This window comes from Mus caroli, chromosome 7 (genome assembly GCF_900094665.2).
Source record: "Mus caroli chromosome 7, CAROLI_EIJ_v1.1, whole genome shotgun sequence".
Classification (NCBI taxonomy): domain Eukaryota; kingdom Metazoa; phylum Chordata; class Mammalia; order Rodentia; family Muridae; genus Mus; species Mus caroli.
The window spans coordinates 118,523,351-118,548,205 of NC_034576.1; the positions used below are offsets into that span (position 1 = coordinate 118,523,351).

Below are 24,855 nucleotides of genomic sequence, written 5' to 3' on the forward strand. Positions count from 1 at the left end.
GGATGGTTGTGAGCCACCATGTGGTTGCTGGGATTTGAACTCCTGACCTTCGGAAGAGCAGTCAGGTGCTCTTACCCACTGAGCCATCTCACCAGCCCGATGATAGAGTTCTTGTGAAGAACCCAAATCCACGGATGGAGGCGTATTCCATGCTAGGTACTGTATTAAACACACTACCTACATGGGCTTGAGGCGTCTGTTTATTCCACACACAACCAGCAAATTAGCCTTCTAAAGCAAATGACATTCCTCTGTACAAAAGCCTAGGATAGCTCCCCCAAACCCCAACCCTGGGTGAAGGCCAAATCCCCCACCCCCACACCTCCCTGCACTCTCAGCCCATCCTGACCTCCTTCTGCTCCTCCGGACAAGCCAGGCCCACTCCAGACACACACACACACACACACACACACACCCCGCTTCTGAACTTGCTGTTCTCGCCTCAGGAGACCTTCTGCCTAGATGTCACATACCTTGATAAGATCTCAACTCAGATGCCTCCCCCGACACCCCACCCTCCTGACTCCCCAGCCCAGACCTCACACATTTGCAATCCTGCAAAGGCGCATCTTTCTGTCCACTACAAAGTATGTTCAAGGAGCAGAGAGTTTGTGGCTTACGTACACAGTCCAGCCTGGCCTCTGCAACAATGCCTGGCAGCCACAGGAAGTCAATAATGCTCGATCAGCTGATTACAAATGGAAACTGAAACTCAGAGAGGGGCAGGGACACAAAGTATAAGAACCTATTTACATGAAAGTGTTATGGTGGCTTGCCCAGTGTATGTGAAACCCTGGGTTTGGGTCCTAGCACCACATAAACTGCTGTGTTGGTAGGCACCTGTAACCCTACATTGAGGAGGTAGAAAGAAGCTGAAGGTTAAGGCTGAGGTACACAAAAATTTCCCCCCTCCCCCGCACCAAAGCAACAATCGAACCTACTTATTTATATGTTAGCCAAAATTAATTCTAGTTGGATGAGTGGTGTACACCTTTCATCCTAGTACTTAAAAAAGGAGAGGAGAGACAGGCAGATTTCTGTGAGTTTGAAACTAACATGGTCTATATAGACAAGTTCCTAGCCAGCCAGGGTTAGTTACATAATGAGACTCTAGTGGGGAGAGGGGGGAGAAATTGATTCTAAGAAGAATGGGTTCCTAGGGTAGAAGCCTCGTCTATCATAGAAAACCCGCCCAAAGCTGCCACAGCAGGAGCACTGAATAAGCTAGCCAACCCCAGACACCTGGTACGTCCTTACACTGAGATTGCTTTACACATGGCTTTCTGTAAAACCCTTCATATTTACAGATGTGTGGGAAGGCCAAAACCTTAACACACAAGATTAAGCCAGGAGAAGCGCAGCTACAAAGGTGTCCTACAAAGCAAGTCAGTTCTGAGCACCATTGCAGTGCCCAGGGGAGCACGACATGGGAGCACAGCAAATGTGACCCTTAACACCCTTGTAGGAGGCTTCAAAACCACCAGGGGAAGACGCTGACAGGAACCTCTGACCCAAGGCAAGGGGTGATCAGGACAACCCACAGGAGTCCTTCACCGTGTGCCTCATGCATCGCCTTTCCTTTGAGCACTCTAGGCAAGCGCAGTGTAGAAACCTGGCTGCAGTCCCAGCTGTCACCAGTGACATGAGTGACCTTGAGCAGATTAGCTCGTGGCAGAGGTTCAGTTGTACCTATGAATGGTGTGGCCACTGGGAGATCCTCAGCTAACAGCTTTCTAGAAAGGCTCTCATCAGATACTCAAGGCTTTCAGAAAGCACCTACTATGTGCTCAAATTTGAACCAAGTTGAGGCCACCAGCAGGTAACACAGGTGCCAGGGGAGTGGAAGGCATTCTCAGTCAGTCCCGCTGCTCCCAGGGAGGAGCACGAGGAAGTCCGGAGCTGATTTGCAATCCATCAAATTAATTGCCCCAAATGGAAAACTTACAGGCCTCCTGTGTCTGCCCTAATCTCTCCCGGCCCTACTCTCCAGAAAAAGAATGTGAGAGCCGGAAACTGCTCAGCCCTCTGTGCTCAGGAACCATGCCTTGGAAAAACCTCAGGCACCACACCAGACAGTCATCTCAGGCAAAAGTTCCCAGCTGGTGGCTGGCTCAGGCCTGCCTCCACCCACCCACCTCCACCCACCTCCACCCACCTCCACCTACCTCCACCTACCCACCATCAGGAGCCCGCAGAGAAACCTTGGTTTCCCCAATGGCCTTTAACCTTGCAAAGCGATCTACCCAACCAGCCCCTTTGGTAAACAAAACTGTAGCTTCCTCTACCTTTTCCGCATAAGACTGAATGATGGGGCGGAGCGGACCAGGGGCAGACCAGGCCTGGACAGGGGTTTCCTTATAAATGGGTGTGGTACAAACAGCCCAGGCTAAGGCCATGGCTAGGTTCTAACTGGGCTGGATCCAGCCCTGCAGAAAAGCCACCTGCCCCTTTCTGGCTTTCAGATTAGTCTGAAGAATGAAGAGAATGCAAAACAGCCTCCAGGAACTTCTCGGCCTGTTTATGACTCAAGTCTGACCAGAACTTTAGTAACTTGGATGGACCTCCTTCAGACGCTGAGACACAAGCACTAGATGGGAAACGGAGGTGGGGCTCTCCCAGCCTTCAGAAGGTTCTCTACGAGTTCCAGGGTCTTCTCTCCCCAGATTAGTCTACCCCGTGACCCCTGCACTTCCTAGACCTTTGATTCTGTGATAGCCTTTGCCCTCTTCCCTGCATGACAAGGTTTTGAGACACAATTCCTTGGTAAAGGCTTTCTGGTGTCTCCCTCTCCAACCCTAGCCCCAGTCACTCCAGCCTCCCTCCTACCCTCCACTGGCCTTGGCCCTTCACCTACTGAAAAATCAGGAGTGAACACAGTGGGGCCACTGAGGAAGGATCACAAGCGCAGTGCGAGTAATGAGTGTGAGACCAGTCTGAGCTGTGCAAGACCAGGTCTATGAACAACAAAACCAAAGAACAACAATAAAAAAGTTACCCCAACACATTTCTAACCTAGCTCTGAGGGAATGGACGGAGCTAAACCCGGCTCTCTTACAGGCTGTGGACCTGTGATCGGTTATCTGGGGCCTGGGTCCGCAAGACCTTTCCTGGTCATTCTGACTTTTCTAAGATGTTATACTGCCACAAGAGGCAATGACTCTGGCTCTAGCCTAACATGTTCCCTGCTCAAAAAATCTGGCTACTCTAGGAATGCTAGAGATGCTTTAAATCCTTTCGTGAGGACCCTGTAGAAGCCACACCCCACACAGGAGAGGGATACTGACACTCAGGGACTCTGACCAGAAGAGCATCAGAGGGTGTTTACAATCTGCAGCCTCCTCCCTGTGTTTGATAAGCTCTGCTGACAGTGAACTCATACAATGTCCTGGAAGGCCTAGGATTCAACATCTTGAGAGACAGAGACAGACAGACAGACAGACAGACAGACAGACAGACAGACAGACGTCCCTAGTAACCACTTTCTTCCTCTAGACCCCATAAATGAGGCTACAGGCTGGAGCCTTGAGCCTCACTCCCTGGCCAGCTGTCTCTTTGATGGCACATTCCTTCCTGACCTGAATGAATCACTGAATAAAGTGTTGTTGTTACTTATGAAGTCTGTGTGCACTTTCTGTCTCTTACACCCTAGATGTTTGAATCACCTAGACACTAAACACACAAAAGCACAGCTAGGACTGTCTGTGACCACCATAGGAATATATAAGGCCCTACAACTCACTGAGTGTAGCAGACAGCACCCCCTTTTACACACACACACACACACACACAGATCACACAGATAAGGGATGACTACCTGGGGACTCAGTCCACCCTTCTGCTGAGTCTTGGGAGGAGGGACAGGCAGGAGGTAGTCCTCAGTAGTGAGAGGAAGTTGCTGGCCTATGAATGAAGGTGAGGACAGCTGATGTTGCCAGGGGTCAGGTTCTAACTAGGCCATACCTAGGACAAGCACACCATCCCTCTATCTCTGTCCCTTCTATTTTTAAGACAAACGTGCTGCCAACCAAGGTATGTGTTACCTGTTACCAGCTTCGGAGGCCAGCCCTCACCTGCCAGGTGGAGTCTCGTGTGCAAGACCCACAGGACTAAGGCTCTCTAAGGGACTCACTCCGCAGCCCGCGCTCTCCCACTGCCGCCAGTGTGCCATGCTTCCCGTGACTCTGCCCAAGCTCCATCCTCCTCCTCTATCACTCAAGACTCCAATAAGCCCCTTCATGTTTTTCAAGACCAAGCTGGAGGCTTGCCCAGAATCCCAAGCTTCCCCTGACCTGCCCCTCTGCCAAATTTCCCAGGTTCCCCTTATCAAATTACTTGCATGGTGTCTTCTAGTTTGTGACACAGCTGTGACCCTTCTAGCCCAGGCTCATGGCTCCTTGGGCACACCAGTGGTGCTGTGAATCATTAACCTGATGCTTGCTAGGTATGTACCAGAAGTTTCTGGGAGCATCCAGATAGCAGCAACCAACCCAGACAAAACATCTCCCTTGGACTGACGATATCCATGGTGCTAATAAAGAGCCAGCACACACATATAGCTTCTATCCCCAAGACCCTTCTGAGTACCCCACGTTAGCTCATGTAAACCCTACCACAATTACCATTACTCCTATTTTACACATCAGGAAGCTGAGGCCCCAGATTATATAGGGATCACACCACAAGCCGAGAAGTGTCAGTGCTGGACCTCAAACACAGACAACCACATATCAGAACCTGTGTTCCTAACCTCCATCCAAATCTGCTTAACTCTTCTCATTTGGATACTCACAGTGCCTGGGGCCTGAGCCTAACACATGTCAAGGGCTCAGTGAAAGTCTACCTTTCCAAGAGTCCCTTTTTGACAAAGGCTATGTCACTAAGCCCTCTGCACCATCCCAGCTGGAGACCCAAAGCTTCCCTGACTAACCCAGCCCCCACACTACTCCCTCCTGGGCACCTCTTTCCATGAAGCACCCACACCTCTTACCCTGGGTCCTTGCCACACACTCCTGACCATCACCTGAAACTGAATGAATACCTTGATGCACGAGCTACCCAATGCTCTCCAGAGGCACAGCAAAGGTGGATAAAGAAATGCTGAACTGGGCTGGTGAGATGGCTCAGTGGGTAAGAGCACCCGACTGCTCTTCCAAAGGTCCAGAGTTCAAATCCCAGCAACCACATGGTGGCTCACAACCATCCGTAACGAGATCTGGTGCCCTCTTCTGGAGTGTCTGAAGACAGCTACAGTGTACTTACATCTAATAAATAAATAAATCTCTAAAAAAAAAAAAAAAAAAAAAAAAAGAAAAGAAATGCTGAACTGAGTTCAAACCTCCCCTCTAGCTTCCCCACTATCACTGCAGCCTTTTCTTCCCCGCCAGGAAAAGGAAGGCAGGGCTCAGGTGAGACACGAGTTGTGCTACAAACTGTACTCAAACTGCCTCCACAAATGCTAACTGCCAAGGTCACAATTAGGATGCAGCGCTGGACACTGGACATTTCCAACCTTGGTTAACCCTGACAGGACAGCTGATGCTGTCGTCTAGAAAATACCCATCACTAAGATGCTGAGACGGCCGAACAAGACAGCAGGTGGTCTCTGTCTATATCAGTAGACAGGAGACCTGTGGGATTGAAGCCAAGGAACTGAGCAATCTCCCACATACCTGGGACAGCACAGCCACTCCAGAGGATAAATAAACCCCCTGTGAATACATATAAGTGCCAAAAGTATTAAACAATACTGCTGCATTCTGGGAATCAATACTCCACATTCTTTTGTTGTTGACTTTTGACTTTTTTTCTTTATAGGGTTTTTTGGTTTGGTTTGGTTTGGTTTGGTTTGGTTTGATTTCTTGAGACAAGGTCTTACTATGTTTTCCAGCGTGGTCTTAAGCCCACAGTCCTCCTCATTCAGCCCTCCAAAAGAGAGATTACAGGTGAACACTAGCACCCTCAGCCATGTTATTTTTGTTTAATCAAGGTAAAAAAAAAAAAAGATTGTTGGGGAAGATACCAACATTCACCCCATTTTACAAAAGCTTAATAACTCACCCAAGCTCCACAGCCCATGCTTTTCTGTACCCGTGGCACCTGGTACTTGGCATGGGACAGGCAGAGGACAGCATGGCCAAGACCCTAGACCTGCCTGGCCAGGTTCCAGCCCCCAGGGTAGCACAGTCTATTCCCTCTACAAAGCCAGCCACCTCCCCACTCTCCCCCAGAGCCCAAGAACTCATCCCCCAGAGCCCAGAAACTCATCTACTATCTCCTTGCCTGTTCCAGGGAGAGGTGGCAATGCCTGCCACCAGTGGGGCTCTGTCCAGCTTACTCAACATAAGGTCCCCAAAGTTTACTTTTCCTTAGTGTTACACAAGGCCAGGTCACACCTCTCATTCAACCTTTTAAGTGAACCTGTACAAATTGAGTGTTCCCCTAAAACAAATCATCCCAGCCCGGGCACGACCATCAGGGATCTCGAGGGAGGCAGCCAAGCAGGGGAAGGGGGCTGTGATGACACAGAGGACTGCTAGGCAGCCCTCACTGGGCTACCTAACACAGCCACTTGCCCTCCTCTGTAAACAGAGTCAGCATCTGATAATTAAAGGAGCCGTTTCTGTTAAGTTTGGTGCGCACATCAGCACCAGACAAAAATACATTAAATAAATAAATAAATAAATAAAATAAAGGTGGTATTCCACACCTGTAATCCCAACACCAAGGAGGCAAAGGCAGGAGGATAGCCCACAAATCCCAAGCCAGATCAGTCTACATAGGGAGCTCTGAGCCAGCTAAAACTAAGTAGTAAGACATTGTCTCAAAATAAATTAAAAAAAAAAAAACAAAACCCACACAAGGCTGGGCAGTGGTGGCGCACGCCTTTAATCCCAGCACTTGGGAGGCAGAGGCAGGTGGATTTCTAGTTCGAGGCCAGCCTGGTCTACAAAGTGAGTTCCAGGACAGCCAGGAATACACAGAAAAACCCTGTCTCGAAAACAAAACAAAAGCCACACAAACACAGAATGAATGAGTGAATGAACAAATGAGGGTTTAAGAAAACCAGTTGGCTTCTTGGGGTACCAGCCCATCCTACAGCTTACTTTAAGAACTTCCCAGGCCGAGCGTGGTGGCACACGCCTTTAATCCCAGCACTCGGGAGGCAGAGGCAGATGGATTTCTGAGTTCGAGGCCAGCCTGGTCTACAGAGTGAGTTCCAGGACAGCCACGACTACACAGAGAAACCCTGTCTCGAAAAACCAAAAAAAAAAAAAAAAAAAAAAAAAAAAAAAGAACTTCCCAGGCTTGGACTGGAGAGATGGCTCAGCGGTTAAGAGCACTGACTGCTCTTCCAGAGGTTCTGAGTTCAAATCCCAGCAGCCACATGGTGGCTCACAGCCATCTGTAATGGGATCCGATGCACTCTTCTGGTGTGTCTGAAGACAGTTGCAGTGTGCTTATATAAATAAAAATATAAATAAGTCTTTAAAAAAAAAAGAACTTCCAGCTTGTTCTATATAGTATCCAGTACCAATCACCCATGCCTCTCCCACAATAAAAGAGTACTTCTGCGTTCTAACTTAAATATCTATCTCCTCGCAGAACATGAAACTTTTCTCTCCCCCCGCCCTCAGCCGAAGGATTCATGTCCTCTGAGTTTCAGCACCCATCTAATGACAAACACAGAAACACACCTACACGTTCTCAGGTAAGGAGGGCTGGGAAAACCAAAGGCAGAGGCCAGCTGAGCTCTCTTCAGCTCCCGCTCACACCTCACACGGGAAAAAAAGGCATTATTCAAAGCCTGCATAAATGGATGTAATTTTAGGTACCACCAGTTCCATTTAAAAATGCATCCCTGGGTACAGTGATTATAGATATTTAGCTTCACAGCAGCCGTCTGTCTATTATTTTCCAAATCCCCAGTTCAAAATGTGCTATGAAAAATACTTTTCCAAGCCCTCCCCTGGCAGGCTAGGCAAGCCTTTCTACTCCCTTGAACCCTGACCCTGGGCTCCAGTCCTTCTTCCCATCCCTGCTCAGCGCCGTACTTACTCCCAAGTCTAAACACTCTCCTTGTAAGCCCGCCCATTTCTGGAGAGGCAGGTCAAAGGTTACATCAGCAAACCTCTTTGGCTGAACATTGACCCTGTGCCTGACACAGTCCACGGGGAGCTGGTGAGTTGATGGGAGCAAGGGAGTTGTTTGGAGCCCCTACTCCTGCCAGATCCCCCCAGGACCAGCGCAGGGATATTGGGAGTGGTAAGGTACCACTATCCCATCACCACCATTCACTGGCACACACGCAGCCATCCCTGGTTCTGAGTTGCAGCCTGCCTGCCTCCTCCAGCAACCCAGAAGGACCCTCCAGCCAGGCGTCTTCTGTCCTCAGAGTATCTCTAAGTACTTATGGCTTCTGAGGTGTGAGCTCACCACCCCGGGAAGGCAGAGTCCCCACTCTACGGTCATTGGTATGATCAATCAGATCACCTCCCTATGAGACTGGAAGCAGCATTTGGGCAGAGGTAAGAGTGGCAGAGTGCTATCTCCATGGAGGAAGCAAAACCAGACTCCTGCTCCCAGGACTCCCTCTGAGCAAAAGTGCGGGCAGTGACTGACAGCGGTGCCCCCTGCTCCCCCTCTACTACCTTGCACCCAGCTCTGTCTGACTGCTTTGGACAGATGAGCTCCTGTCATAAAAGACACAATGCTCACAGGCCCACCATGTGCAGAGCAGAGGCGTGGACCTGCAGCCAGGCTATCAGTTTTCCATCTCAAATGACACTCGGAGGAAAGGAGCGCCGCCACTGCGCAGACGCCGCCGCTGTGCAGACGCAGACGCAGGAGATGAAGCTACATGAGGCTTCACTCTCCGCACAGCGAATCACCCGTGCACCTGGGTAGGGTCCCAAGTCCCAAGCCCCCAGAGGCTTGGACCCACATTCTAGACTAGGGCGTCAGTTCATTCACTTCATTAAGGGTGTCTAATACAGACACCAAAGTTGCTGCCTACCCCGAAAGGAGCAAGACGTCCTGCCAGATAGCCCATGTGGGCACCCCAATGAAGGCCCTCCACCAGGGGAGTGCAGAGGGCAGGGGGTGGAAAGCCCTTAGCAATTCTGAGCCCAGGAAACCTGTTCCTGTTCTCTCTGGATGGACACAGTTACACAGCTTCAAAGATCAGTAACCGCTCTTTGGTATTTAGCACTAATCAGGGCCCAGCTTCCAATTACAGACAAGTCTCAATACAAACACAGAGTTCTCAGTGAGGCACACTGGCAAGCCTGGAGTACCGATATTTGGGAGACATGAGTTCAAGGCTAGCCTAGACTATAAAATGAGAACCTGTTTAAACAAAAACAAAGAATGGAAAGAAAAAGCAAGAGGGCACAAACCTCCATCTCTAGCCTGGACGCAGGAGACTTCCCTGGGAACGGCGCGCCAGCCCCTGGCCAGCAGCACAGCGCCTAGCCTAGCAAAGCGCTTCCTTCACAGAGCCAGCAGAGCAGCAATCATAACGGTTGCCTGCTCTGGTGGTCAAAGTAGCCACCACCGTAGCTACCCTAAGGGAAGAAACACCTAGAGACAGAGATGGAAGTGACCAGCCCAAGCAAGAGGCAGCACTGGGGTCTCAGGCACCAGTCTATAGCATCGTTTTGTTTTCTTTTTGAAACAGAATTTCATGTAGCCCTGGGTGGCCTTGGTAGCTAAGCATAACCTTGAAACTCTGGCCTTCCTGCCTTCACCTGCACAGTGAGAGGATGGGCACCACCCATACCAGGTTTATGCAGTGTTTGAGATCGCACCCAAAACTTCATGAAAACTGTGCAAGCACACTGATAATCAAAATCAATCTCCATCCCAGCCTCGTATCTTGTTCTACAACCACTGTGAGGCTCAGACTCAGCGCTGGGAACCCCTTGGGCAATGTCCCCATCAGCCCTCTTTCCTGAAACCAAGTTGCCAATTCAGGCTTTGAGCCAGGGTCCACCCAACACCTCCTCTCCTCACACAGATGCTATGACCCACACCACCTGCTCCCCTGCTCCCCTCTCCCCTGCAGCTCATCACTGCCCTTCTCCACAGCTGCCTGCCTTCCTCAATCTTCCCCTGGAGGTCCCCAGATCCATCAGAGCCCCACCCCCAACACCCAGACTGAAACTGATCAGGATCCTCTCTGCTTTTGCACTGGACACTGGAAGTAGGGATAGTGGCCTCTGTCTCTGTCCACAGGGCCCAATGTGGAGGCCCTTCAGCTTCACACTTGGTAAACTCCTTTACCCAAACCTCTGGTTAGTTCTCTAAAGAGGCACTCACCCCTACACAGCCCACTGGCTCCATCTATGAACTATGGCCAATTCAGTTTACAAATGGAAATGACACAAATATGCCACTTATTGCGCCCTTTTCTGGCCCTGGCCCCACAGAAAGGCAGCAATGCCCTGGGTACAGGACAGAATGAGCCTCTTACTACATTCCCATTGGTTGAGTGGGTTCCAGGGAGGCACAGGAGAGTGCATGCTAACTCCAAGCGGTCAGGCCCAGACAGGAAATGCAGTAGAGCCCCTAAGAAGGCTGGCTGCGGCTGGCTGATCTCAGGCAGGCCCTGAAAGACAGCCTGGCTCTTTAAGCAGACTTAAGAGGCTCATCGGTCCCTAAGCTGGGTCAGTTGACATCTGGGGAGGAGGAAAAAGGAGAAGTAGAAAAGATTAAAGAGGGGGTGATACTCCAAATGAGGAGATCCACCCTTCCAGGACACCAGGGCCCCTCTCACCACCCCCACCTGCCGAGGGCCACAGCTCGGTTCACTTGTTCCTCAGTGGGATCTCGGTGAGGGAGGCCCAAGATGCTGCTGCTTTGGGGTCCTTAGGGATGGTGCAGAGGAGGGGGGGGTGGTGAAGCCAGGGTAGAAACAGCACCAAATAACTCAGGCGTGAGTTCCAACTGCGATTCTTCTGGTTTCAGAAAGACCTTTAGCTCCCCACCCCTGTCTCAAATGCCCAAGCTGTATAAATGACAATCAAAAGGCCTGCTCTAGAAGGAATAGTGTTTAACTCCAGTGTCAGCTGCTGATCAGGACAGACAACTTGTCTATTTTCCAGTGTCCACAGCTGATACCAGGTGATGCCTAGTTACAGAGCAGCATTCATACAGCCTCTAAGAATCCAGGAAGGAGACAGATCCCAGCCTTTCCACAGCCCGGTGGGCTCTCACAGCCTAGACCCCTGCAGCCTGGGCAGGCACCTGTGATGGATGTCAGGCAGCCTGACCCCCCCCCTTTTTTTTTAAAGATTTATTTACTTATTATATGTGAATACACTGTAGCTGTCTTCAGACACTCAAGAAGAGGGAGTCACATCTCATTACGGATGGTTGTGAGCCACCATGTGGTTGCTGGGAATTGAACTCAGGACCTCTGGAAGAGCAGTCAATGTTCTTAACCACTGAGCCATCTCTCCAGCCCCAGCCTGGCCCTTAATGGACAGTTTGTTTTCCTAAAACAGATCGCCCCACCCCATGCAGTACAGGACCATCAGGGATCTTGAGGGATGCAGCCAAGCAGGGAAAGGGGGCTGTGATGCCACAAAGGACTGCTGGGCAGTCCTCACTGGGCTACCTAATACACACACGTGAATTCCTCAGCCCCCATCCATATGTATAAACAGCTGTCAGCAGCTGATAATTAAAGGAGCCATTTCTGTTGAGTTTGGTGCGCAGGTCAGCGCCGGACTGTTAAGATAAACTGCTGAAGGGTTTTGCATTTGGGTTCTTTGCCTGTTTGTTATTTGTTTGTTTGTTTGTTTGTTTGTTTTGAGACAGGGTTGCCTAGGCTGGCCTTGAACTCAATATGTAGACCAGGCCTAGCTAAAACTCACAGCATCAGATGTTCTTACCTCAGCCTCCTGTGTGTTCCAGGCATTCACCACAACTTTACTTGACATCACTATAAATGTATGTGAAAGCTGCAAGAGTAAAGGGGCTAGAAAGATGCCTCAGAGGTTAAGAGCCCTGTTTTTCTAGAGGACCCCAACCACCTGTAACTCCAGTTCCAGGGGATCCAACACCCGTTCTTCTGACCTCTGCAGGTACCAGGCATACATGTGGTGGATAGATAGATAGATAGATATAGATACATATGAAAAATACTCATTCACATAAAATAAATAACTATATAAAACTTTTTATTTGTTTGTTTTTTCAAGATAGGGTTTCTCTGTGTAGTCCTGGCTGTCCTGGAACTTGCTCTATAGACCAGGCTGGCCTTGAGCTGAGACCTGCCTGCCTCTGTCTGCCTCTGCCTCCTGAGTGCTGAGATTAAAAGTATGTGCCACCACGCTCAGCTAAAAAAGTTTTTGGTTTTTTTTTTTTTTTTTTTTTTTTTTTTTAGAGACAGGGTTTCTCTGTGTAGNCCTGGCTGTCCTGGAACTCACTTTGTAGACCAGGTTGGCCTTGAACTCAGAAATCCACCTGCCTCTGCCTCCTGAGCGCTGGGATTAAAGGCGTGTGCCACCACCGCCTGGCTCTAAAAAAGTTATTTTTAAGTTGCAAAAGAACAGTGAAAAGTGTCCCCAAGTATCCGTTATCCAGACTCAGCCACTGTTAACATGGTGTCCCATGGTGTTATTTTCCCCCCACTCCCACCCCCCACAAATATATACTCCCCAGCCCCCTACCCCACACACACAAATACGCACTCCCCCAGTCCCACAACCTCCAGAGCAAACATTTCAGTGTGCATTTTCCAGAACTAAGGACATCTTGTTAGTACTAAATGGTTTTCCATTTTCGTCGGTTCAAATTAATTTCTGAGTTGAGTTCTACAGTTAACATGCTGCTAACTCCAGGCAAACCAGTATCAGAGACATCAAGCTCCCCCACCCTCCACCCACCCCACCCCCACCCCGCCAGCAGTCAAATGCAATCAGGATGCAGACTCACATTCTCACCCCAGCTCTGAGCTGTGGGAATAGATGTATAGGAGCTCACATTCATTGGCATTTACTCTGCACGAAACATGTCCTGGGTCTTTTTTCCACCTCATGATTCATTTAATCCTCCAACTAACAACAGTGGACCTTTGGAGAAGTAAGCTTAGAGAGAATCAGCAACGGACCAAGGTCAGAAAGCAGCCAGGGCCCGGCTGGGATTAGCATCCAGGTGGTAAGGCTGTCTCTCCCCACAGGTGTCAACCCCATCCACACACCTACACACTGCAGGGCTTCCAGAAAAACCAACCCTGCTTCCAAGGTGGTTGTGAGGAAACTGGATGAGAGAGGCCAAGCAATCTCAGTCCAGCAAAAGATGACAGCCCAAGCCTGACCCAGTGGTACATGCTTTTAATCCTAGCTCTCAAGAGGCAGAGACAGGGAACTCTGTGAGTTAAAGACCAGCCTGGTTTATAGAGAGATTTTGGAGCCAACCACAGCTACATAGGAAGCTTAGAGAGAATCAACAAAGGACCAAGGTCAGAAAGCAGACAGGGCCCGGCTGGGATGGGGGTGAAAATAAGAAAGGAAGAGAGCCTGGGGCCACAGCAGCTGCTGGTGTGGCTTTCCTCCAGGCACTAAGACCCAGAAAGACCAGAAAGCCAATGATGGGTCTGTGTCCCCACACTTCCTGGAGACACAGACTCCCCACTACACACCCTCTCTGTCTTCCCCACACACATCACCCTGAGCAGATGCATGGCAGAGAGTGTGAGACTCGCACAGGTCCGCCAAGAGCGACATAAGCCCAGGGGCAATTAAGAGAAGCTGGCACCTCCTGGGGCAGATGCTTCTATTTGGAAAACGGCAAAAGGCACACAGTAGATCTGATGCAGCTTACCAAGGTATCGATCCCGAGGTAGGCAGAGGAGAGGATGTATCGACTGTAAAGGCCACAGAAGCCAGGCATGGTGGTGCAGGCCTGTAATCCCAGCACTTAGGGTACAGAGGCAGGAGGATGAGGACTGGGGCCAGGCTGGGCCTCACAGTAAGACACTATTTCTCCAGCCAGGGGCTGGGGATGTCATTCAGTGGTAGAGTTTGCCCAGCAGGCCCAAAGCCCTGGGTTTCACCCTGGCACAGCAAAACTGAAGTCTGCACACATGACGTTTTCTGCACCCAAGTCTCCCAGGGAAGCAGACCTTCCTCTGCCTCTGTCATTAAATCTGTGGTCCCCGTGTCTGAGAAACACAAGCTAGGGTAACAATACCTCCAGGCCTCTCTCCCCTGAGCCCTGAAAAGGCTGAGCTAATAGGTAACAGGTAACTGTAGGAAAATCACTTTACCTTTCGAGCCAAAGTTCTACAGCTAATAATAATAATAATGGTAAGCGTTGAACCAGATAGTGTTCCTGAAACACTCCTCAGACAATAAAAACATTCATTCAAAATGCTTCCCCTTCCCAGAAATCAAAAAGCAAATGTTTTGACAGCCCTGTGACAAGAGGAAAACACCACCATATTCCTCCAGGTTCTTCCCTCTGCCAGTGTTTACTCACAACCCCGTGCCAGTCTGAGATGCTGACTCCTTACGCTGAGCTGGAGTGGGCACCACAGTCTGTCACCCAGTATTCCACATCCTGGCCTGACTTGCCAGCTGCTCACCTCCCCCCCACCAAAAAAAAAAACCTGACTTGCACCCAGAGCCTTGCACATGCAATGCAAAGGCCCCACTCATGGGCTGGACCCCTAATCTCTTTATTTTTACTTTTACGTTTGAATCACAGTCTCGCTAAATTGTACAGACTGGCTTTGAACTCGCTCACTCTGTAGCCCTGGAAGACCTGGGTTTGGCTGTCCTCCTGCTCAGGATCTTCCTCCACTAGCACGTGCCGAACACCCTCTTAGCGTGCGAAGAGGATGGAAACCGTACCATCGGGGTAGAAGCACCCAGTTCTTACTGTTTCTCCTTTTGCTGTGTTGGGAATGGAACCCAGGCTTCCTTGGCATGCCGAGCAAGCATTCTTCCTCTCCCATGAGCTACCTTCTCCCAGCGCCCACGTCCCCCAGCGGTTGGTGACCAGTGCAGAGGAGACTCACACCTCCCCTCTTCACACAGATGACCTGCCTCAGGAGCAACTGGCTCCCCCGAGGATCAAGAGCCTGAAGCAGCTTCAATCCTTTTTCTCAGAGGTTTTTCCAGGTGCTTTGAGAGTGTGAGACAAATCACGGCCCTAAGTCCGTCCATGCTCCAGCTTTCCACAAAACACTCACTGTTAGTGTTTTCCCACGGACCCAGTACTAAATCCGTGATCCGGCTTTCCCCCTTGATAAAGCCACCAGGAAGCACAAGGTAAAGTATGAGATTATACCTAAACCAGCCAAGCAGGAGAACCTGCTTGCCCTTCAACAATGAGGCTTCAGGACTTCCACTTTAAATACATGTAAGCCATTAGCACCCAGAATTCAATGTAAGACTGTCAATTTCTGGTTTGAAATAAAAGTTCTGGAAGTGTGGTGTCCAAGCTCCAATAGTTTTTCTTTTCTTTTTTCTTTTTTTTTGTTTTGTTTTTTTTTTTTTTAGACAGGGTTTCTCTGTATAGCCCTGGCTGTCCTGGAACTCACTTTGTAGACCAGGCTGGCCTCAAACTCAGAAATCTGCCTGCCTCTGCCTCCCAAGTGCTGGGATTAGGTGTGTGCCACCACGCCTGGCCTCCAATGGTTTTTCTAAAGGGCCTTCTAGTTAATAAGGACTTCCCCCTTGACGACTTTCACATCTGATTCACTCTGTCTTTAAACTGATTGAAAAGTTGAAGGCATGCCCTAAGAACTGGGTATGGTCCACAGCAGGGTGTCTTTGAAGGAGGCTAGAAGCCTTGGCTCTCACCACCCCAGCTCTCCCTGCTTCTCCCAGCCTCCTATGTCCCACTTGGCCTGCATGTGCCTCACCCTGTCCACAGTGCCCTGAGCCTGCCCACTCTTATACTGTATTTTATAGTGGGATATGGTGCTGATGAATCATTCGGCATTAAAGGTGAATGATCTGACATTGACATTTAAATAAATGATTATATTTGATATAGAGATGAGCTATAAAACATATATAATATATTTAAATTTTTTCTTTACTTAAAATGATATTGAACAAACCAGAAAACAGTGACGCACACCTTTAATCCCAGCACGGGGGAGGCAAAGACAGCCAGACCTCTGTGAGTTTGAGGCCAGCCTGATCTACATAGCAAATTCCAGGATATTCAGGACTACACAGTGAGACTCTGTCTCAAAGAAGAAAAAAAAGACATGAAATAGCAAATTTTAAAACCATGACAAGTCTAGGGGGGAAAACCTGCAAAAGGAACACGTTTTATATTGTAGATTTGTGGATTTGTCTCCTTTAGCTTGACAAAGGGGCTCATGCAACCTAGGCTGGCTTCTTACAATTCAATCCATTTTTGAAGATGGCCTTGAACTCTTGGATCCTCCTGCCTCCACTTCTAGAATGCTAACTGCTGGCTGAACACACTGGCTTACACAGCAGCTTTGTTTTGTTGTTGGGTTTTGGAGACAGAGCTCCAATATCTAGAGTCTCACGTAGCCCAGACTGAGCGGCCAGGATGACCTTGAACTCTCTTTTTTTTTTTTAAAGATTCATTTATTTTATTTATATGAGTACACTGTAGCTTTCTTCAGACACACCAGAAGAAGGCATCAGATCCCATTACAGATGGTTGTGAGCCACCATGTGGTTGCTGGGAATTGAACTCAGGACCTCTGGGAGAACAGTCGATGCTCTTCACCACTGAGCCATCACTCCAGCCCCGACCTTGAACTCTTGCTGGCCTTGCCTCTTCCTCCCACGTGCTAAAATCACTGTGCCACCACACCCATTTTACTACGGTACTTCCAATGGCACCCTCCCATTTCAGTAGGCTCCTTCCATTTTCATTTTGCCCTGGAGACCTGAAAGTTATGCTATAGACTCCGCCCCTAAAATGTTTGCAGGCGCAGGGGAAACAGCAGAAAAACAACTTCACTCCAAGCCTTCAGTGTATCTTTCCCAAGTCCTACTGCCTAGGGAATGGTACCTACACAGGATGACCCAAGTCTACAAAGCTAAGGCTGGAGGACCTGAAGCTAAGTGGCACTTAGTGTGATAGGTTGATCCCTGTCAGGACCTTGGAGCAAAGTCAGAAGATGCCAAGGCCCTGAAGCCAGGGAAAGGGGGGATCCAGTTTAATTGCCAACAGATGAGAAAATACCCAGATGCACAGTGCTGAGCTCATGAGAGCAAGGAGCCAAAGAAGGCTGCCTGAGCCTCTCCTAGCCAGGTTCCTGCTCTGAGCGTTGCTGTTGCCAATGAGCGACTGCCTCCAAGATGCCTGAGTGTAAACACCAGCCCCAACAGGCCCACTCCTGGCTTCCCCGCTTCTGCTCCACACACAAGTCTCCTCTTCAGCCAGGAATTGATAAAGACTGGACTACTTAATGACTGCCCAAGGTTTCATGGGGACACATTCTCTTCCATAAATACGGAGGGCGGAAGCAGGTCCGGGCCTGGGCTGTGTGCCAATGCCTCAGAAACAGTGAACAGGTCTGCCCTCAAGGAGCAGCCTTCAAGCAGGGTGTGGTGTGCCAACACCCCACTCCACACACATACACACCACCAAGCACACAAGTGGCTGAGGCAGGACGAGCATTCGCCTAGGGCTGAACTATGGCGCAGATCTGTAACTCCCAACTGCTGGGACACTAAGGCAGTAGTGTCCAAGTTCCAAGTTCAAGGCTGCCCTGGGCAGCCCAGTGAGGTTCTGTCTCGAAATAAAAATTAAACAAAGACCCACGCATGGTGGCATACCCCTTTAATTCCAGCACTCGGGTGGTAGAGGCAGGTGGATTTCTGAGTTCGAGGCCAGCCTGGTCTACAAAGTGAGTTCTAGGACAGCCAGGGCTATACAGAGAAACCCTGTCTAGAAAAAACAAACAAAAAAAAAAAAACCCCAAAGACTAGACTAGGGCCATGACTTCCTGATGGAGGACCTAGGTTCAGTACATGAGGCTCTATCTCAAAACAAAACCAAAAGCTAGGTACAGTGATACATGCCTATAATCCTGAGACGAGACATTCTCAGGAGAGCTGAGGCAGGAGGATGTTAAGTGTTCCAGGCCAGTTGGGCTGCAGAGTGAGACCCTGTCTTTAAATAAATAAATCAGACAACAGCTATGAATAGCAATAGCAGTTCCTGATATTTTCTCCAAGACCTCAACTAAGTTAGCACCATGTGGTGGAGCTGCTTACCTGTGAGACCAGCTTTTGGGCTAAAGTGCAAGACCCTGTCCTAAACAAACAAACAAACAAACTAGGCCCAGGCTTGGCGTGCACACCTTTAATCCCGGCACTCAGGAGGCAGAAGCAGGTGGATCTCTGTGACCTGAAGGTCAGCCAGGGCTACACAGGGACACAGACTGTCTCAAAAAAAAAACCCAACCAAACAAACAAACAAACAAACAAAAAATAACAAAAAAAGACATATAATCGCCACTATTCTCATCGTTGGTGTAGCTAACACTATCATAACTACTGTGATATTTGCTATCCAGTCAGGAGACTCATGGAAAAATGAAAACATCTCAGAGCCCAGTATCTTTTTATTAAAGGGGAGATCTGCACCACCTCACCTGTACTTGTGAGAACCATGAAGACAAAGTGTAGCCAAATGTGCAAAAATAAACTAAAATCAAGAAACAGACTCCAGAGGGTATTAATCTGTTTAGTAGGATGCAGTTACACATACCTGTGACCCCACCCCTCAGGAGGTAGAGACAAGAGGATCTTAAATCCAAAACCAGTCTGAGGATCACAGGAAGATCTTGTCTCAGAAAACCAAAGGCTGGGGACAAGGGCTGAAGGGTGACACACAAGGTTTGGAGGTGACACACAATCAAATGTAGTAACTTAAAAAAAAAAAAGAACCACAAACTCTTTAGTAAGCAGATAGGTGTAAAACTTCATGGGGGAGTGGGGGGTGGGACAAAGAGACCTCTTGAGAAATTATCATGTAGAAAACACAACGGATTCCGACCTACTGGCACCAGCAGCCTCTGAGAGGAGGGGCCACAGTCAATGTTGCTATGGGTAGTCATTTCCAAAAAGTGTGGGAGGATTCAGATGAGGGAGTGGTGGCAGCAGGGACAGAGTGATCGAAGAAGAGTTGCAACAGGGATAAAATCCCGGTGCTGAGGCTGCAGCCTAGAGTTTACAGACTGCACAAATCCAACGCAAGGCTGTGCCACTACTGCAAAACACTCACCACCTTTCCTCGCTGTCCCAGTAAGTGACCTTGAGATACACACTGGCATCCTTCCCTCTCACCTCCACAGAAACTCTGCTCCAATAACTGCTAGGTTTTTTTCCTACATCTATCTCCCCGACACCCACCCCCAGGTCCAGAACATAAGAAGATGCTGGACCATCTTTCCCTGGAAAGAACAAACCCCTCTGTGGTGATTTGAATAGGTATGGACCCCACAGACTCCTGTGTTTGAATGCTTGGCCCAGGGGGAGTGGCACTATTAGGAGGTGTGGCCTTGTGGGAGGAAGGCTTAGAGGACTCCTATGCTCAAGTTCTACCCAGCGTGGAATTCCACTCTCCTCCTGGCTGCCTTTGGATCACGATGTAGAACTCTCAGCAACATCTCCAGTACCATGCTGGTCTTTATGTTGCCTGTTTCCTGCCATGATGACGATGGACTAAACCTTTGAAATTGTAAGCCATCCCCAATTAAATGTTGTCCTTTTATATGAGCCGCCTTGGTCATGGGGTCTCTTCACAGCAATAAAAGCCTAAGACACCCTCCCTCTACCCACACAATCTCCAGCTATCAGCCAATGCCTGGACCCTTCTTTGCAACAAAACTTCCAGGAAGATGTACTGCCCTTCCTGGACAGGTGTTACTTACCCATGTCATCTGCCATGGGTGGCAGTCCCCTGTTCTGGAGGTCCCTGTGACTACAAATCTTCTCACCTTCTCAGTCTGTCCTCTTAAGTTTTCCTTTCCTGATCTCAGCCACTACCTGCCCCCAGGCTTAGAGCATTGTTTTGCTTAGTTTCTGTAGCCTGGGAAGAGGGAGCCTCAACTGAAGATGTCCTGCAGTGGACATGTCTGCAGGGAATTGTCTTGACTGACGATTGATGTGGGAGGGCCCAGCCTACTGTGGACCATTGTATCCTACCCATGTAAGCCTAAGGAAAGTGGGCTGGCAGGCTAGAGTGAGCCAACAAGCAGCCTTCCTCCATGGCTTCTGCTTCAGCTCCTGCTCAACTTCCTGCTCTGACTTCCTTCACTGGTGAACTGGGATGGGAAGTATAAACTGAAACAAACCTTTGTTTTCCCTAGTTTTCCTAACTATGCATTTGCTCATGGTGCTTCTGACAACAGCAAGCAAACCGGGACAGACTTTCTTGGCCCACACTTGTCCTTGATGACATCACCTAGTCCCTATGACATCACACACAGTTACCCTCAGATGGGTCTCTGCAAGCCTCTCTCCCTCTCAAACCCAAGCTTCAGATTCATAAACCTATATCAGTGGTTCTCAACCTTCCTAATGCTGCTACTTCATAACTGTCACTTGGCTGTTACGAATCATAATGTGAATACGTGTTTTCGGATGATCCTAGTCGACCCCTGAAAAAGGATCATTTGTGAATGACACGTTGAGAATTGCTGATCTATATGATATATTCACATCTTATATATAACAGAATAAAATCTAGAGTTTCTTAACACCTATTCAAGCCTGTTTCTCCCCCAGCCTTTCCATCTCAAAGATATGAGCACTACCCACCCACTCAGGACCTCTCACCTCTAGGAATCATCTGTGTGTGTGTGTGTGTGTGTGTGCGCGCGCAGTATGTGTACTTGTGTGTATTCCTGTGTGTACAAATGCACACGTATATGTGTGCCTGAGAATGTAAAAGCCAGAAGCCAGCCCAACCTCACATGTTTTTTCTTAAATATCCACTTATTTTCTGAAGCAGTCTCTTGCTGGGACCTGGGGCTTGCAGCTTAGGCTAGGATGACAGGGTGGCAAGCCCTGGATTCTCCGGTCTCTACCTTCCCAGTGCTAGTATTACAAGTGCACATTGTTACTACACCTGGGTTTTTATGAGATGGAATGTGAGTCCTCATGCTGGCATGGCAAGTACTTTATGAACGGAGCATCATCTCCCCAGCCCCCCAGGAGTTCTCTCTCTCTCTCTCAGCATCCAAAGCACAGCCTCAATCTGACTCCTGCTCTCCATCTCCGTGTTTCACCCCCCACTGCTCTGGACCACAGCTACAGCCTCCTGCTGCTCTCCTGCCTCCCTGGCACAGCTCTCCACCCAAACCCCATTCTCCCCAAAACTGCCAAACATACCAAGCCACCTTAAAACGCCTGCATTCTCCCTGGTCTCAGGATAGAGCTCAGCAACTCTTTACCCTGCTCCAGTTTCATCGTTTACCTCCCTTCCTGTGCCTTCCTTTAATGCCATCCTCACCCTTAGTCACTTCCTCCAAGCCACACAAGACTTTTTGCTCATTGAACTTTTTTTTTTCCCCCAGAGTTCTAACACTTAGCTAAATCCCCAACCCCTCATTGAACTCGAAGGGTTTTGTTCCTTAAACATTTTTCTGAAATGTTTTGCCCCTACTGGTCACCACAGCAAGGGTTCTTCTTGTCATTCAAATTCCAAATGTCACCTGCTCAGAAAAAAGTCATCAGGACCTACCAGCCCCACCAGCCATCCAATCACTTCAAGTCACATCCCCTCATGTTAATTTTCCGCACAGCAGTCACCGTTACCTGCTATTATTATTTGTTCACTCTTTGTTCCCTTTCCTCCCGTGGGTTACAAATTGACGAACAGAAACAGTGAGCACCTCCCTTGCACAGAGCTCATCCGTCAGCAGCCACTATACAAGAGTCCCAAGTGACAAAGGAGGCTCGGGGACTTTCTTCACATATTCTGATCCAGATCTAAACATTGTTTCCAAGTTGGTGAAGAAATGAATTCTGAGTCACGGTCCCGCACAGTACACCGAGTGCCAAACCATGGAGCGCCAGACCTTTGGCTAGTTCATTCATTCCATAAACAAACATTTACAGAGCTCCTACTCTATGCCAGGCACCGACTGACTGGGGCAAACGATCAAAGGCAAGTTCTGACTCCTAGGACCCACAGGAAGCAGAGGGAGGAACGCTGCAACACAGGCACCTTGCCCGACTGGGAAAAGTGAAGACTGTACACTCGTGTCCCCTTACAACTTCGAGATCAGATCCACGCGGACCAACAGACCCAGAATAACTTGGGACAGCGCCCAGAGGCTCAGGCGGCAAAGCTCCCGTTCTACTAGTCCGGGCAGAGCAGACCGTCCGCGTTCCTCTGCGTTCGGCGCCCGCCGAAGACGCGCGGGTAGAGTTCCGGGAATATCATTGGCTGCCTGGGAGCCCCACCCCCATCTCATCCCTGAGAAGCAAGGATGCGGCGGCCCGGGTCGCGCTCCAACTCTCCACGGCGAGCCCAGCCAGCGCGGCTAGACTAGCATCGGGGCCCCTCTTCCCCCTCCCCCACGCCCAGGCCCTCAGGCCACACTCCGGACCCACGCGAGCCCTACTCCCCGACACCCGCCACTGTGCCCAGCGCAGGCCCCCGGGGTAGGCGTGTCTCCGGGGAGCCTTGGAGTTTGCAGGCTCCGCCACCGGCGGGCCGGACCTGGCCAGGCCCCCTGCGGCGCTGCGAGCCCCGGTACGCAGCCGTCCCCCACCGAGCCCGCCACCGTCAAGCAAACAAACCCGGAGCGCCGAGCCCGCCAAGGCTGCGGGAGAGCAAGGCAGGTGCGGCCGCGGTGCGGGCTCACTTACTCGATGAAGAAGCTGGCGCCCTCCTCCGTGAAGCCCTCCTCCCAGCCGCGCGGCAAGTCTGCGGGAAGGCGAGAAAAGTTGGTCAAACTCGCGCAGCCGTGGCGACCCCCAGCCCGCACCCCGCACCCCGCACCGACCCAGAGCCCACCTGAGCGGATCATGTGACCCGAGTTGACCGGTTCGCCGGTCCGCGGGTGCAGCCAGGTCGTGCAGCGGAGCTGGTCACTACGGGAGAGGTGCACCTGTTAGCGCCGCCGCCCTACACGCCCACCCGCGGCCCCAGCCCCAGCGCACGACCCCGCCCGGCTGTCGCCGCCCCTCACGCACTTGATGAAGAAGACGCGGCCGTCCCGACAGACGCCATAGGACCAGTGCTCAGGTAGGGTGTCCCGCCCGACCGCAGCCGCCATGTTCGCCCAGCGCCTGAGCCCCGGGCCGGGGGAGGGGGAGGGATGGGGTAAGGGGCGGGGTAAGGGGCGGAGCGAGGAGATAGGGGTGCAAGTTGTTGGACGGAGTGAGTGGGAGGGACGCGAAACGGGGAGCTGGAGTAACTAGGAGTTGGAACAAGGAGTTGGGTAGGAATAGGGAGGGGAGGACAAGATCTGAGGAGGGATTGGGAGAAGGGTGCATTGGAAGAAATGAGGGGGAGAGCAGGAAGGAGTGGAGAGGGGCTGAGACAAGAGGGACTTGGACCGACCCTACTGGGTTCCCCTGTGGTGGGTGCAGCGTGGGCTCCCAGCCTTGGTGACTCGCAGTTCGAGGTCACGGCCGGTGCCTCCAAAGTTCACTGGTGGAAGGCCGGCCGGAGCAAGGCACAAGGCCCCGCAGCCTTTGTCCCCGAGACTCGCGGGCTGAGGAACAGTCTAGCCCCCCCCCATCCCCCACCCCTGACACACACACCCTTGCTCCAGGAAAAGCAGGCGACCTGCACACCTCTGCTTCTCCTCCCCCTTACCCCGGAAGTGTGCTTCTTTCTTAGACAAGGAACACCGAACAGGTTTCTGCTGGATTCCGGAGCAGCCTCCAAGTCTAATGTAAAATAGGAGAAAAGCTTGCCTGTGATTCCAGGCCTGGGGAAACTGAAACAGAAGGATTGCTGCGAGTTGGAAGACACAGAACTGCTTGACAGAGTTTCAGTGCAGCGCAGGTTACTATGAGACTCTGTCTCAAAAACCAAAAAGGTGGGGGCTGGAGAGATGGCTCACAGTTAAGAGCACTGACTGCTCTTCCAGAGGTCCTGGGTTCAAATCCCAGCAACCACTTGGTGGCTCACAACCATCTGTAATGGGATCCGATGCCCTCTCCTGGTGTGTCTGAATAGAGCAACAGTGTACTCACATACATTAAATAAATCTTTAAGTAAAAAAAAAAAAATCCCCCCCCCCCCCGAAGCTGTAGAGATCACAGGCAAAAAAGAGATGCTGGGTCTGGATCTCCCTGCTCTCATTTTGGAAGAGCTGTCAAGCCGCGCTCTTTACCTACTTAGGTCTTGGGGAGCGCTCCTGACCCCCCCCCCCGTAGAGTAAAAGGAGATCCTTAACTACTCATTTGCTCCTAATTGACGTTTGTGTGTTTACTCTTTTGTGTCAGTTGGACAAGAGAAGGGGCCTTGGTCTGCCCCAAACTCCAGGACCTGGGCGCCTGAACTATCTGCCTCAGCCTTTAAGCTGCAACTCCGTAGAAGAATGCAAAACACTCAGACAACTCTGTCACACTGCAAGTGGGCGGAGCCGCAGCCGGAAGCTAGGCGCTGGGCAAGGGTCAGGCCAGCCTTGCAGAGACAAAAGCTGCGGGTCTAAGGAGTCTCACATGAAGGTGCAACAGTCTGCACAGAGCACTGGAATGAGAGATCAGTAGGATGGACCCTGAAGGGGGCACAGCCAGAGCTCTCCCGCTGTTTCTTAACCTGTGGGTCGCGACCCCTTGGGGTAGCATGTCAGATATCTATCTATTCTGTATATATATCAGATATTTATCTGCATTATGATTCTCCTTCTTCTTCGGCTTTTTTTTTTTTTTTTGA

General features: G+C 50.3%; 1 protein-coding gene across 2 annotated transcripts in view; it reads right to left on the reverse strand.

Annotated features, from left to right (window-relative positions):
- The window catches only part of Plekha7 (pleckstrin homology domain containing A7), a 187,839-nt gene extending 164,560 nt beyond the window's left edge, over positions 1-23,279 (reverse strand). Inside the window, exons 1-3 of one of the 2 annotated variants that reach the window (XM_021166776.1) lie at positions 23,160-23,279; positions 22,981-23,057; positions 22,833-22,890 (exon numbers count right to left, since the gene is read on the reverse strand). In XM_021166776.1, the coding sequence (XP_021022435.1) occupies positions 22,833-22,890; positions 22,981-23,057; positions 23,160-23,242 (218 nt within the window). In that variant the 5' untranslated portion in view covers positions 23,243-23,279. The remainder of the gene's footprint in view (positions 1-22,832; positions 22,891-22,980; positions 23,058-23,159) is intronic. The other variant, XM_029479069.1, reaches the window with a different exon arrangement.
- Between the last annotated feature and the right edge of the window lie 1,576 nt (positions 23,280-24,855).